The following is a 15,129-nucleotide window of genomic DNA, read 5'->3' on the forward strand; positions in this document are numbered from 1 at the left end:
AGGGCTGCCATGGACTACCATTATCTCCCTTAACTGGGGGGTGGGGGTGGGGATGAGGAGAGGATGTCATCACCAGCCTGCCCACAGAGCCACTCTGGCTTGGCTATTACCTGCACCCACATCCCATTCTCAGATGACGTGCCCCACTCCAGGCAGCTTCTGCCCCCTTGAGATGTTAAGACCCTCCTCAGTCTCCCCCAAAACCCCCCTCCCCCCGTCTTCCTACTAAACGTCTCAGTCCCTCACCTGACCCACCAAATTCCACAGCTCCCCCAAACTCCATCGGCCTCCCAAAGCCCTTACTGCGTTACTTTAAACTGCTTTCAGCCACATCAAGACTCCCCTCAGCCCTTCTTCCGGGATCCTGCAAACTCTCCTCCTCCCCAGGACCCTCGGAAGTCTCCTCGTACCATTTCTTGGCCGCCGAGGTTTCCCTGGGGCCCTTCAGCTTGGCCTCAGGCCTCCCTTAATCGCCCGGCCCTCAAAACTGGCCTGAGACCCTAACTCCCCTAAGCCCTTCTCCGAACCCACCACCCCCCAGCCAGGCTCGCACAGCGGCCTGCCGCGGCCTAACCCTCCTCCCCTCCCCCGGAACCGCCCCGGCCCCGCGCCGCGGCCGCCGGGCCCACCTGAGCGCTCAGCTGGTTCAGCTGCTGCATGTCGCCGCCCACGGCCTCGGGCACGGGGTCCTGTGTGCAGTGCAGCCGGCCCATGGCGTCCGCCCGGCCCCGCAGGCCCCCGGCTCCCGCGCCTCCCCCGACTTCCTCCTTCGCGCGGCCGGAGTGGCCGCGCTTCCGCAGCCGCACTTTCGCCACCGGCTGCGGGCGCCGCCGCCGCAGCGCTCCCCCCGGGCGGGTCCGCGGGGGCGCCCTGGCCGAGCCGCGCACTCGCGCGCAGACCCCGTGTGGGGCGGGGCAGGGCCGCCCTGGGGGAGCCCAGGATACCAGCAGTCGCTGTGCCCAGGCCAGGACCCTGAGCAGCAAATCGGTGAGACCCGGACTCCCAGCGGGGTCTCCCGCCGCCGCTGGATGACCCCTGGGCACTGCGCTTGCCCGCTTCACTCTCCGTGTAAACGATCGCTGGGGTGTAAACTTGTTTCACTCTCCGTGTAAACGATCGCGGGGGTGGCGCCTTAAATGAGCTAACTCTCCTAAAATATTCAGAAGATAGCCTAGCACACAGAAGGTCTTCAATCAATCGCTATCTGCTATCATTATCATCGTTATGATGCATTCTGCATGTATTCAGTGCATGCCTCCTCTTAGATGCCAGGCACTGGCAATAGAAAAGTGAACAGACAGGCCCAGTGTCCCTGAGAGAGCTTGGGTCAGAGCAGAGCAAAGCCATAAAATCTCAAACTTGGGCTTGCACCAGCGTCATCTGGAGGGCTTGCTATAATGCCAATTGCTGGGACCCACCTCCAAAGGCTCTGCTTAGAAAAGCCTGGGATGGATCCTGAGAATTTTCCATTTCCAACATCTTCCCAAAGACCGCACTTGGGGAAACTCTGGCGTGGAAGAAACTGACCCACAGAAGAGGAAGATGGTCAGATTGGTGGAGGGGAGATTTGGGGGCCAGTGACAATCACTGCAGCCCTTGAAACACTGTAATCCCCATGTTCTCTTCCCAAGGATCCCTTGAAGTCCCAGATATTACCTGATCCCCATTGGACAGATGAGAAAACCAAGGCATGCTCCCTGGAATCTAGGTCCGGACACCAAAGCCCAGAAGCATCTTCACCTGCCTCTTAGCTCAGACTTGAGAGTAGGGAGTGGGTGCCTAGAAACCTGGGTGGGGGAGTGTGGGGAAGACTGGCATTCCTCTACCCTTCCCCCAAAAATCCCTTCTGGAAAGGTATGAACAACACTCCTTCATGCATTCATTCAACAGATAATCTGAGTGAGTGCCACCCCTGGGGCACATGTCCTGACAGGTGCTGGGACTCCACAGTGACAAAATCAGATGTAGTGTATGGTCTAGAAGAAGTCAGAGTGTAATCTGGGAGATAGACACACACGTGAAAAATCACACATGTGTGAAATTATTAACTGATGCCAAGAGGTACAAAGTGCTTTGAGAATGTATACAGGGCACCTGTCCAAGTCCGAAGTACCTGGAAGAGAGTAAACCTTCAAGTTACTGACAGACAGGGACTGAGCTCAGACCCCCTGACTCACCGTCCAGGAATTTTAATTTTAAAATAGTCTTAACCTATTAAAAATGATCCCTGTCAGGGCCTTATATTTATTCATATCTTTGAGTATTAAATCAACTTTTTTCAGATATAATTTATATACAATGAAATGCTCCCATTTTAAGTATGTTTCTTTAAATTATTTTTAACTTGAAAAAAAAAAAAAAGAACCTTGCGGAAACCACTAGATTTCCTTCATTTCTGCTCTCACAGTGGCTGGTGCTGAGGCACTCAATAAATATTCGTGGAATTGAATGTGACAGAAAATAGATAAACGGAAAGAAATTCACTTGAAATTGCAGCCCAAAACCGTAGGTGAGACGGTAATTGTATTGTTTTCCAGTCTTTTTCTACTTCACAGGTCACTGGGGCTTCTGTGATTTGTTTCGTTTTTTACATATTCTGGGCTCTCCCACTTTGCCAAGCTATTTAATCTCTGGTACTCAGAGTGTGGTCCTTGCAGCAGCAGCTAGGACATCACCTGGAGCAGGGTGGAAATGCAGATTCCCAGGCTTACCCCAGACCTGCTGACCCAGCATTTTAAACTAAATCCCCAGGTGACTCCTGATCACATTCAAGTTTGAGGTACAAATAATCACTGTTTTAAAATGCCCACCACATGCTGGGCTTTATTTTAAGCACCCAAAGACACACCTTGTATGATATTTAATCATACTTTGACTTACTTCAAATACTTTCAATTCAAATACCTTCAATCATACTTTCAATTGTCTATGTCTTGTCCCTCATTTTATTTCTGTTTTAATGTTTATCACATTGTGTTTCTGCTGTCATTTACACATCTGTCTCCTCTGTTTACTAATTATGTTGTCTTGAGCAAATTACTAACCTTTCTGTGCTTCCACTTCTTTTTCCATTTGTACAAATGGAGACAATAGTAGAACCTACTAGAAAAGATGAAATGAGATAATGCTTGTAAAACACTTAGCACAGCAACTGGCCCATTCAGTAAGTGCTCAGCAAAAGCTTGTTAGGAATAGTACTCCAACTTTTGAATCTTATAAAAAGAACTTGGCAATAAGCATCCTGTACACAATTCATTTTTCACATCTGATTATTCCTTGAGGAGAAATTCCTAGAAGGTCAAGGGTATTATGTTCAGACGTTCAGGGTTCAAAATAGTGCTAGGATGACAAATTTTCAAGTAAGGGACAGGCTAGACAATGATTGAGAACACCCGGAAATTAGCATTTCAGCCTGAACAGAAGCCTGGCAGCAGGCTCATTTCCCTGAAGAGGACCCTGCTTCCCTAACCCACATCTCTCAGCCCTGAGAATTCCAAGTCCTCTAAGAGAAACCTCAAAGTCTCACACAACAGCATCTTGGTTTCAATTATAAATGCTACAAAAACATCATCATAAAACGCGGCATAATATTCTACTGAGTGAGAATATAATGATGCCCGTAAGGAATCCCCATTGGTTGCCCGTTCAGGTCTTTACAATTTTTCAATTTTATTAAGAACTTGGCAACTAACAAAGACAATAGATAAAAATTATCTTTCCAATGGTATCCTTCACAACCCACTCAGACAGAAAGGAGTGGTGATCACTATTAATGAGGTAAGTTTGTAGCAGGAAATGCAGACCTGGGGCCAAGCCTCCTTCTAGAGAACCCCCGCCCCCAGCAGCTCCCATTTCAGCCTTAATGAGGGACCTAGCTCCCTCCATTCACTTTAAAATGTCCCCGCAGAGGGCAAAGGAGGCCCCCAACCCCCACCCCTGCAAGTGAAAGGGGTTCATTAAGAAGTCCTTTCTCAGGCTAGAGGATTCCTGCTGGGAATTTCACCAAGGGGCTAGGTTCTCCCCAGGAGAATGGTTGACACTTTAGGCTCTGATATGTCAAAAGACATCTTTTTTTTTTTTTTAATTAAACTTTTTATTTTGACATAATTGTAGATTTACTTGCACTTGTAAGAAATCATGGAGAGAGACCACTGTATTCTTTTTCGAGTTTCTGTGCACAGATCCCATCTTGCAAAGCTAGAGTGAAATCTCCCAAGCCGGATACTGACGTTGGTGCAAAGATACAGAACATCTCCATCACCACAGGGATCCTGCATTTTAACAGAAGGAACAAACTCCAGATCCTCCTTCTGCCAAAACCTAGGGGGAAAATGCTATGGATATTTTTATGTTTCCATTGGTGATTATCCTCATCATACTTTCAATATTATCTTCTTTATTATAAAAACATGTAACAAAAGCCACAAGATTACAGTTACCCTAGACTCTTCAAAACACCTAAGTTATTAAAGTCATCAACAAAGGAAGGTGAAGGAATTTTTCCATATTAAAAGACACTGAAAAAGACAAAGTGACTACATGAATGCAATGTAAGATCCTGGATGGAGGTAAACGATTGCTATAAAAGATATTATTGGCACAACAATGCGAATATCCTTACTACTACTGAACTGTACACATAGACATGGCTAAGGGAGTTTCCTGGTGCTCCAGTGGTTAGGACTCCAAGCTTTCACTGCCAAGGGCCTGGGGTCAGTCCCTGGTTGGGGAACTAAGATCTCACAAGCTGAATGGCACAGCCAAAAAGTATTTTAAAAGAATGAAAGAAGATGGTAAATTTTATGTGATGTGCTTTTCTTTTAACCATAGTTTTTAAAAATGACATTATTGAGACAATTGATAACATTTGAATACAACTTATAGATTGCATAATAATATTGTATCAATGTTTAATTTCCTGTATTTGATCTTTGTGTTTGATTTATGTAAGAAATGTCTTTTTTTTCTTAATACAAGCTGAATGTATTAAGGTAAAGAGGGATGAAGTGACTGAAGAAAAGAAATGAGGAGGGGATAGTGCAAATATGTCAAATGTTAACAGTTGGTGACTGGGTAAAGAATATACATGGATTCTTTGTATTATGCTCGCAACTGTTTTGTGAATTTCAGTTTATTTACAGAATATATTTTAAAGGAATTTTTCTCACATCCTGTCACATGATAAATTATTTTCTATTTTAACTAATATATCTTTGAGTATTCATTCTGGGAGAGGTGCCTGGCATTTATGCATTTTCTTCCTTAATCCTCTCAGTAACCCTACCAGGAGGTCTTAACTTAACCTTGGTCTTTTTTTTTTTTTTTGTAGAAGGGGGGATACACTTAGAGAAGAAAGGAGCTAATCAAGGACATTGCTGATTAAGGGTAGGACTGAGGTTGAAACCTCCCAAAGGTGTTCTCAGGATCCTTCTGGAATGGCCTAATAGAATTCTTTCTCCATATGTATTTTTTTGAACCATGGACTCATATATACAGAGCTTGCTAGGTGGTGCAGTGGTAAAGAATCAGAATACCAGAATACCAGGCAACCCACTCTGGTATTCTGGCCTGGGAAATCCCATGGACAGAGGAGCCTGCTGGGCTATATAGTCCATGGGATCACAAGAGTCACAGCTTAGCGACTAAACACACACACACATACACACACACAGTTTATAGCACTTAGCATCTTGCCTTTTCACTTAGCAGTACATCTTGCAGTTCCCTCCACATCAGCATTTACAGACTTGCTATTTCCTTTATAATAGCTGTATAGCCTGGATAAATCCCACCTGATCTAACCAGGCTCCTACTGATGGACACTTACGGTTTATCCACGTTTGCACTATTACAAACTTACGAACAAAGCTAGAGGGGACATTCTTACATATACAGATAGTTGTTCTCTAATGAATGGAATTGCTGGGTCGGTACCTTTTTTTTTTTTGGTCAGGCCACTCATTCCCTGTGACCAGGGATTGAACCTGGACTCTGGCAGTGAAAGGGCCAAGCCCTACCCACTGGACAACTAGGGAATTCTCACTGGGTCAGCAGCTTCCATTTGGGAAGGATTTGCCAAACGCCCAGGAAGATTTGGAGTCAGTTTTGTGAATACGTTTGTCCATTCATGGGACACGTCTTTATTGAACACCTATTATGCAGCATGGTGCTGGATGCTGGGACAAAGCAGTGAGCTAGACAAAAATGCCCTGGTTGGGAGGCTATTAAGGGCAGAGGAAATGAAGAGCTTAAAATAGGAAGATTTAAAAAATAGAAAGATAGTAAATCAGGACCAGGTAGGAAGCAAATTCACGAACACATGGGTCCGTGGAGGCATTACTGATTAGTTTTTAAATGGGCTCTGAGCTTGCTGGAAGCCAGGGGTGCATGCGTGCATGCTGTTACTTGAGTTGTGTCTGTCTCTTTGCGATCCTGTGGACCAAGGAAGAAGAGTCGTTCCACTTTTAGTTTATCCTTATGCATGTAAATGAATGCAAACAATCTACTGTTAGACTCCCAGGACAGTTCCAGTTTTTTTACTTTTATATAGGATGTGGTGATGTATTAATACTTATTTGTCTGTTTAATAATATTTCTCTAATAAATCTCAAGATTTTTCCTTGAGACAAATTTGAGAAGTGGAATTCCTGGGGTAAAGTTTAAACCTGTTTAAGATCCTTGGCATTAGCTCCAGTGGACATTTACACTGTCCCCTCCAGAAATTTGCTTCTTAAAGGGCCCTTTGGCACTTCCTAGTTTTGAGGGTGGGGGTGATAATGCCTCTACCCTTTCGGAATCTCACTGCTTATTTCAAATTCAAGGTGGGATTCACTTTGCCTGAGAAAATGAGGCCTTGGATCCCTATTGTCTGCTTTGTTTTTCTCCTCAGGATGATTTTAAAGTGAATGCCTGGCTTGGGCCCCAATTTAGGGCTGCAATGCAAATTACTGCTGGGTGTAGTGAACACAACCTGGGTGTAACCTTGGAGGAGTCCCTGGGGAACTTTCTCTTCTAGACCACTTTGATTATCTGAAACCTGGAGGAGCCTACTGATTCTTTGAAGTAGCAGATATTCTTTTTCTTTTTTTTTAACTTTTTATTTTATATTGGAGTATAGCCCATTAACAATGTTGTGTTAGTTTTAGGCTGACAGCTAAGGGACTCAGCCATACATATACATGTATCCATTCTCCCCCAAGGCAGCAGATACTTATTGAGCACCTACTCTGTGCCACTCTGTGCTAGGTGCCCCGGACACAGCAGTGAACAAGACAGGCTACTGCACTGCCTCTGTGCAGCTCCCAATCTGATGGAGGAGACATGCTGTATTTTTGAAGAGTCACTTTTTATCCAAGGGTCACATTTATCCAAGAGTCACTTCCTGGATAAATGCCAGGAAGAGAGTAGGAACTTGTGGGCAGGTTCAGTGAGGATAGGGGTAAAAGAAGCCAGGCATGAGCAGACAAATGAAAGTTAAGCAGAGTCCTCAGGCCTTGAACAGATGACTTAAACAACCCGATGGAAGTCCTGGGGCCCTAAGCATGTCACCCAGTCTTTTCCCACTACTCCACAACTCACAGTCACTTTCCAAAGCCCAGCCTGCAGGCAGGGTTATTGCCACCCTGTGTATATGGACTTCCTGCAGATTGGAGGGAAAGGGCCTGCCCAGAAGAGATAAGGGCAGGTCTGGACAAGGGGATTCCATCCCTTCAATGCTTATCCTGAAATAAAAGAGGAGGCAGAGTCCAGATCCGGAGCAAACTCAGGAAGTAGAATCCTTCCTTTCCAATCCCTCAACAACAATTGTTATTATTACTACATATCAGATGGTGATGTTCTATATCTTGATAGGGGATGGGTTACACAGGCATGCGTGCATGTGTGTGTGTGTATGAATGTTCAGCAAATGTACATCTGAGATTTCTGTGTATCAGTGTGTGTAAAATTTACCTTGGAGACAAAGCAACTGTAAACAAAAATAAACTCCAGTTAGTGATATGCAGGTTGAAATATTTAGAGGAAGTACACTGATGTCTGCAACTTATATTTTGAAATGCTTCTAAAAGTAAGATGGATAAAAGTATAGATGTGTAAGCTGGGTGGTGGATATAAGTGAAAGTGAAAGTCACTCAGTCTTGTCTGACTCTTTGCGACCCCCATAGAAACTATACAGTCAAAGGAATTCTTCAGGCCAGAATACTGGGGTGGGTAGCCTTTCCCTTCTCCAAGGGATCTTCCCAACCCAGGGATTGAACCCAGGTCTCTGCATCGCAGGCGGATTCTTTACCAGCTGAGCCACGAGGGAAGCTCGGTGAGTATAAGAGTGTTCTTCATAATCTCTTTCAACTTCATTGAATACTTGAACATTTTCATAATAAAATGTTGGAACATTATAAAAATAATTAATAAATTGTTATATAGTCAAGTCACTTGTGACAATTTAACAGTAATTCTTAAAACTGAAAATGTCTAGGAGCTCTCTGGTAGCAAGTCAACAAGGGCAGAAGTCTGGGTGTTCCTGTTGAAAAGGGAAGGTAAGGAACCCACTTTGCAAATGAACGTGGCCTCTAATGACACTACAATTAAGACTGAGTACTTTTCAATGGGGTTCTTTCACATACATGGGCTCTGTGAAATCCCTGCAGTCACTCCTGGAAGTAGGCATCACTATTATTATTATTCCAATTAGAAGGGGAAGAAGACTGAGGCTCAAACTCCTTAGCATAGCACTCGAGGAGTGGGGGTGGGGGGGGGTCACAGCGAGTGGGGGTTGAGCTGGGAGTCTAGTCCTGAGCTGCCACCCACCAGCTGTGGCTCAGCCTAACTGCCTCACTACGCAGAGTTTTGTCTGTAAGATGGAGCTCATCCTACTAGATTCCGCTTGTAGAGGTGAACTGGGCTGGCCTCAGCAGCTGGGAGCCTAAGGGACTGGGTTGTGTCACCCTGAGGAGGAAGGGTGGATGTTCATCTCTGTACCAGCCAGGGGCCCAGTGTAGCACATACTCATCATTAATAACAAGGTAGTTTTTTAATTTAACAAGCACTTTTATGGTAGTTTATATGTTCAAAATGCCTTCCATGTATTAACCCATACAGATCTCCCAACAACCCTGTGAAGGAATTACTACTTTCATTTACAGGTGAAGAAATTAAGGCACACAGAGTTGAAGTTACTTGCTCATAAAAATACCGACCACAGGGACTTCCTTGGTGGTCCAATGGCTAAGACTTCGAGCTCCCAATACAGAGGGCCCGGGTTCCATCCTTGATCAGGGAACTAGATCCCGCATGCCGCAACTAAGACCTGGTGCAGCCAAATAGCTAAATAAATAAAAATAATATTAAAAAAAATACCGACCATATACGGAGAGCCTACTGGGCATTAGACACTTTCATGTGTTATTGAAAAGCTGCAGCTGCTCTAAGAGCTGAAAAGAGGATGGTATAATCCCACACATATAGAATATTTAATCTCAACACAGGCAAAAATCCATCATCGGTTGATTTATTAGCATGAGGGCATTAAGGGTGTAATAATGCATGTGTATTTTTTTCTTTTTAATGTTAATTTTTTTAGGAGGAGGTTTTTAAAATTTGAGATAGTTCCTAATTTACAGACAACTTGTAAGACTAGCATAAGGAACTCAAGAATGTCTTTTTAACCAGATTTTCCATTTGTTTACATTTTTGCCCCATTTTCTATCCATTCTCCCTCTGCCATATATATGCATATTATTGTTTCTGAACCATTTTATAGGCAACTTGGTGATAACATTATGCCCATTTATGCTTAATACTTTCCTGTTTATTTCCTAAGAGTATTCTCTTTATGTTATTTTGTTGTTGTTTATTTTTTTGACCATGCCTCTTGGCTTGCACGATCTCAATTCTAGGAGCAGGGATTGAACCCAGGCCAAGGCACTGGAAGCACGGCTTTCTAACCACTGGACCACCAGAGTACTCCCTCTTATCTATCTATCTATATATCTTTTTGATAACAAATGTACTTTAATCACAGAATTTTTGTTGTATCCTTAATAAATATTGATTGGCATCATGATTATAATGATTGTGATGTGTCACAGTAAATTTTTAAGTAAACACTGTTGCACCAGTATGCAACCAGAGGAAAATCTGAAATCCTACTCAGGTGTGTTTTAAACATGAGTCAGAACATGGCTTAAATGGGGACATATCCACCATGGCTTGGCCCCTGTTACTTTTTCCCTCCTTACTCCCTGTGCCCTGGCCACATTGGCTTCCTGTCTGTCCCTCCCACATGCCAAGCTGGATCCTGACCTGGGTCTTCCCCTGGCTACATCATTCCAGCCTCCATTTTATCTTCTTCCCAGATTTAGCCACCCTCCCCAACCATCAGGTAAGCTCTGAACCTTCCCTTCTGAATTCCTAGTCAGGTAGCTGCCACATAGCAGGTGCTCAAAGTCAGGCTACATGGTTGACTCACTTCACATAAGTCCTTCTAGTCTCTGGGCCTCAGTCACCTAATCTGAAATGAGCACCCAATTCTCCCTGCCTTGATTTCTCGTGGAGTGGCTGAGAGGCTCAAAGGAGGTAGTGAATATGACCAATGAACTTTGGAAACGACAAAGTTCTGTGCCACAGGGAAACATGCCATTTTTGTTTCACTTCCTTTCCAAATGACAGGACAGAGACCACTTGCTTATTCAGACCTTGTCTGTTTTTCTTCCTGGAGTTAGGCACTTTGATGTCCCCAGAAATGTCTGCCATGTCCCCCCCGAACCCTACTCTTTGTCATCTTTACTATACCTTCCAGGCATTCCTGGTGGTATACAGACATCCTTTGACCCATGGAGGTCTTAGAGCTTATGGATCAGAAAACAGAGACCCAGCAGCCCTCCCCACAGACCCACCAGCTTCATATATAATTTCTTTCCTCTGAAGACTTACCCCAGATGGTGAGAACAAGCGGCAGGCCCTCTTCAGAGATCTTCTTGCACCAACTGACTGGAACCCAGTTTTGGATGTTTGTGCCAGAAGGTCAAGGAGTTCCTGCCACTCATTTACATGAGGCTTGCCTGGTCACTGAGCCCATCTCACTTTCACACTTCCAACATCAAATAGCTATACGTGCTACAGAGAGAATGAAATAGGAGTGAAGGAGGGGACTATTCAGGTTGCTTGGTCAGAAAAGTCTGTCCAGAAGGTGACACTTTGGGAGAGAACTGAATGGTACAGAGATCTGGAAAAAGAACACCCAGAACCAAGCTTGATGTATTTGAGGAACAGCAAAGATTAGAAGATTAGAGTGAAGTGAGGGGAGGGGTGAGGATAGGCGGTACCTGGGAAGGCAGGCAGGAACCAGCTCAGCTAGGGCCTTTGCAGCCCATCGTGTCATCATTCATTTGCTCTCATTCATTCAACATTTATTTGGCATCTACTGTGTGCTAAGACATACTGAGACACTGCTCTCACAGTTGGATACATAGACACACAATGTTCTGTGCTCAGTCTCTCAGTCGTTCATGTCTGACTCTTCTGTGACCCCATGGACTGTAGCCCACCGGGCTCCTCTGTCCATGGGGATTCTCCAGGCAAGAATACTAAAGTGGGTTGCCATGCCCTCCTCTAGGGGATCTTCCCAACCCAGGGATCGAACCCAGGCCTCCTGCCTTGCAGATTGACACAAAAATAAGCAGGTAAGTAAGTGTAGATGCCAGGTATGGGAAATATTAGGAAGTGCTGTTTTCCAATAGTTCAGTGCCCCTTTTGGAGAAAGAAATGGCAACCCACTCCAGTACTCTTGCCTGGAGAATCCCCTGGACAGAGGAGCCTGGCGGGCTACAGTCCATGGGGTCACACAGAGCCGGACACGACCGAGCGACTGACACATAATGTCCCTTAAAGGGCAGAAGCCATCAAGACCTGCTAACAGTGGGGCTTCTCCTTCAAGTAATGCCGACTGTAACCCAGAAGCCAGCCAGGGACCTGACTACCTTGGCTCCTCCGCTCTCCCTCCCATCCGCTCAAGATGGCCGACAAAGGCCCAGCAGGGTGGGAGGAAGGGAGAAAGGACTAGTCCGAGGGTCCAGAGCGAGTTGACTGACCCGCGGGGGCACCGCAGCGCCCAGGTGGCCTTGCGGCTGGGAGTTGGGGTAAAGGGGAGACCCGGCTGCTGTGTGACTCTGGGGCGGGGGACGGGGTTCTTCCTTCTCTGGGCCCCCGGCATCCAGACCAGCCCGTGTGTTCTGGGTCGGGGTGGGGATCGGGGAAGAGGGGCCCCGGGAGGAGTCTTGAGAGTTGGGCGACGTCTGCGGGGTCCCCAAGACGCGCCTGTTATCCGGGTGGAGATTTAACCGACCAGTGTGTGTGTGGGGGTGGGGGGGCGAGAGGCGGCGCCTGTGGAGGAGGGGCGGAGGGGAGGCTCCGGAGCGATTTCAAATTTCCCTCGTCCCCGCCCCCCGCCCCTCGCGCTCGAGGCCCTGCTCTGAGTGGCTGCGGCAGGGGCGCCCCCGGGCGGGGGCGGGGCGAGTGCCGGGCCGGGGTTACAAGGGGACTCGGCACCGCCCCCTCCCCACCCACTCCAGCTGCCAGGTCCTGCCCGCGCCGCTTCCTCGCAGCAGCCGCACCCCCTCCCTAGCCCGGCTGCCGCAGCCTGCGTGGACGCCCCGAGCGCCCCCCGACGGACGCCACCGGCTCACTGGCAGGCAGGCAGGCAGGCAGGCAGGCGAGCGGGCGGCCGCGCCCGGCCGGCAGCGCGGGGGTTAAGTGACCCAAGTAAACGTAGCTCGGCGATCGGCGCCGGAGATTCGCGAGCCGAGCGCCCCGCGCGGCCGCCCGCCGGCCTCCCGCCCGCCTGTCCGAACCCGCGGCTCGACCCGCGGAGCCGCGCCCGAGCCAGGCTCTCGGCAGGTGAGCGCCCCGTGGCCCCCGGGGAGGCTTGCCAGCCCGAGGGCTCCGTGGGCTGGTGGGGGAAGGGACCGTGGAGGGGTCCAGCCACCGCAGGGAGGGAATCCCGTTCCGGGACGTCCTGGGGAGGCGGCTCCCGTACGGCTGGAGACCGGGCATGGTTGGGGAGGAGAAGTCCCTGATCTTACTGCGGGGAAATGGGCAATGAGGATAAAATTGGCGACGGGGAAGGCATGTGTATTACAGGGATACGAGTGAAAGGGATACTTGAGGTGTTCAGGAGACCCAGAGGAGGAGAGAGGATCGTCCCCAGGGAGGGTGCTGGACGGCCTTACTGGGGTCTAGAGCCGAGGGGAGGAGGTCTCCTACTGGAGAGAACTGGAGTTAGTGAAGCAGGGGTATTTTTACCTGGCCTCGGCTAGAGAGAGAGAGTCTACTTGGGAAGGGGAACGGTACAGAAGAGAGTTCTGTCGAGGAGACGAGCGTCCGTCCTTTACGACTTGGACCCTGGGGGTTCAGCCGAGGGACTTTTTTTTTTTTTTTTTTCTTCTCTCCCAGGGACGGGGGAGAGGTAGTGGATGGGCGCGGGAGAACAGGTGGACCGGTATGTGAGCGCTTCCCAGGGGCGTGTGCCAGAGGGGCGGGCTCGCGGGGTCCTCCCTAGGGGACCTACGGAGACCGAGGTGCGGCGGGGTTGCGGGGATGCCCTAAGGAGAGGCTGCCTTCACGCTTGTGCACACCTGGCCGGGGAGGAGCCGGCCCGGTGCGGCGCCTCCCTGCCCAGCCACGCTGCCTGCCCTGGGGCCTCACTTTCCATTTTTCCCCCTCTTCCAAGGGTCAGGCTGGTCCCACTTCGCAAACTTGCAAACTGAGGCCTGAAAACCTCCAGCACTACCTCGGTGCCCAGTGGGATTGTTTGCCGCGGGTGGGTGGGTTTTGAGTCCCACTTTCAAGAAGAGAAAGTGGAAGTTAGGGAAGAGCCGGCAGAGGTAGCAAGTTAGCAACAGAGTTGCTCTTCGGCTGGGGTTTTCCTGCTGGAGTCACTCACCTGTGGCAGGGAAGGGCTGCAGGAGTTCTGGGCTCAGAACTCAGGTTGTCCACGCTGCCTCCTTCACTTACCTCCCGGGCGGAAAGAGGCTGACTGGGCCCTAATGCTTCCCCACCCCAAGTTGAGAGGCGTATGAATTAAAGAGAATTAAGGACAAGGTTATGATGTGTGACTTTCTGCCTCCTGATTTCTGCATGCTGTGAGTTTTGGCGAACTGGTGGCAGTTGTTTTAGGGAGCCAGATCCCTGCTGGCGCCCACATTTCCAGGATCCAGGACACTGACCTGCCTCTGTTCTCCACCAGGACTGCTGTGACTTCTTGCACCCCAGCCACTGGAATCCCCAGGTGCAGACTTGGTTTTTCCAGCTTTGAGATGATGCTACCTATTTTATAGGGCTGGCATACAGTAATCTCCCAATAAAGTCTTGCCACTCCTTATCTATCATGTGGCATAAGTAGGCTGCTTCCTTTAAGGGGGATGCATAGATCTTTGGCGTGTGTTTAAGTCTATCCATGTTAATCTGTGGCCCTCTGTGCCTTATTACATGTGTGAAATAGGAACCGTCATACTAATAACTCCAAGTTGGGTAAGAAGGAAACCAGTTTTACACAATTTAAACTCTAACCCTCTGTGTTCCTCAGATGATGCGATAATTCCTATCACATTAGGCTTGGGTTAGGAGTCAATACGTTAGTGCTTGGTATAGCAGGTAGTGAATGGTATTGTATTAACCATTAGCCCCTCTTTTTAGGGTGGCCATTAATGAGAATTGGGGAGGATGCAGGCCAACTCTGCCATCCCCTCCTTTCCTCCCACCAAGGTACTCCTCTCAACTATGGAAGGTTTTCCAAATCATTGTCCTCGATTTGGGAGTTGGCAGGAAAGTGTGCCTTTGTTCCTTTTTGAAAGGAGCAGGTTTTTGTTTTATGGATTGTGGTCATTTTTACACCCCCACCCAAGTTTGGGACCTGCCTTGAGGGTGCAGAACTAAGGGAGAGCCTTTACTTTTCTCTGTTAGGGTGGAGAAGGCTGAGACAAAGGGGCTGGGGTTAGGGCTGGCTCCATCCTGCTCCTTAAAGCCATAAGCATTACCTCCAACCCCTGCAGTTTGCAGGGAGGGTAGGAGGGTATTTGGGAGCTGCAGGGGGTGAAGGGGAGGAGCCAGGGAGGTGGGGCTGCCAGAGGTTGCTTC

The 15,129-nt window shown here is 48.1% G+C and overlaps 2 protein-coding genes and 1 long non-coding RNA gene across 10 annotated transcripts in view; 1 reads left to right on the forward strand and 2 right to left on the reverse strand.

The window, feature by feature from the left end:
- COMMD7 (COMM domain containing 7) overlaps nucleotides 1–779 on the reverse strand; it is a 28,183-nt gene extending 27,404 nt beyond the window's left edge. For 2 of the 3 annotated variants that reach the window (XM_005214689.5, XM_005214690.5), the window contains exon 1: nucleotides 630–779. In XM_005214689.5, the coding sequence (XP_005214746.1) occupies nucleotides 630–713 (84 nt within the window). In that variant the 5' untranslated portion in view covers nucleotides 714–779. The remainder of the gene's footprint in view (nucleotides 1–629) is intronic. The other variant, NM_001035291.1, reaches the window with a different exon arrangement.
- A 3,169-nt stretch (nucleotides 780–3,948) lies between these two features.
- On the reverse strand, nucleotides 3,949–12,412 carry LOC112449325 (uncharacterized). Its single transcript, XR_003037870.2, has 3 exons — nucleotides 11,322–12,412; nucleotides 10,930–11,112; nucleotides 3,949–4,320 (listed from the first exon to the last, which is right to left on the reverse strand). It is a non-coding gene; the product is annotated as an uncharacterized lncRNA (long non-coding RNA).
- A 173-nt stretch (nucleotides 12,413–12,585) lies between these two features.
- DNMT3B (DNA methyltransferase 3 beta) overlaps nucleotides 12,586–15,129 on the forward strand; it is a 34,327-nt gene continuing 31,783 nt past the window's right edge. For all 6 annotated transcript variants that reach the window (XM_025000338.2, XM_025000342.2, XM_025000339.2 and 3 more), the window contains exon 1: nucleotides 12,586–12,891. The gene's annotated coding sequence lies outside the window, so the exon portion shown is untranslated. The remainder of the gene's footprint in view (nucleotides 12,892–15,129) is intronic.

This window comes from Bos taurus, chromosome 13, assembly GCF_002263795.3.
Source record: "Bos taurus isolate L1 Dominette 01449 registration number 42190680 breed Hereford chromosome 13, ARS-UCD2.0, whole genome shotgun sequence".
NCBI lineage: Eukaryota > Metazoa > Chordata > Mammalia > Artiodactyla > Bovidae > Bos > Bos taurus.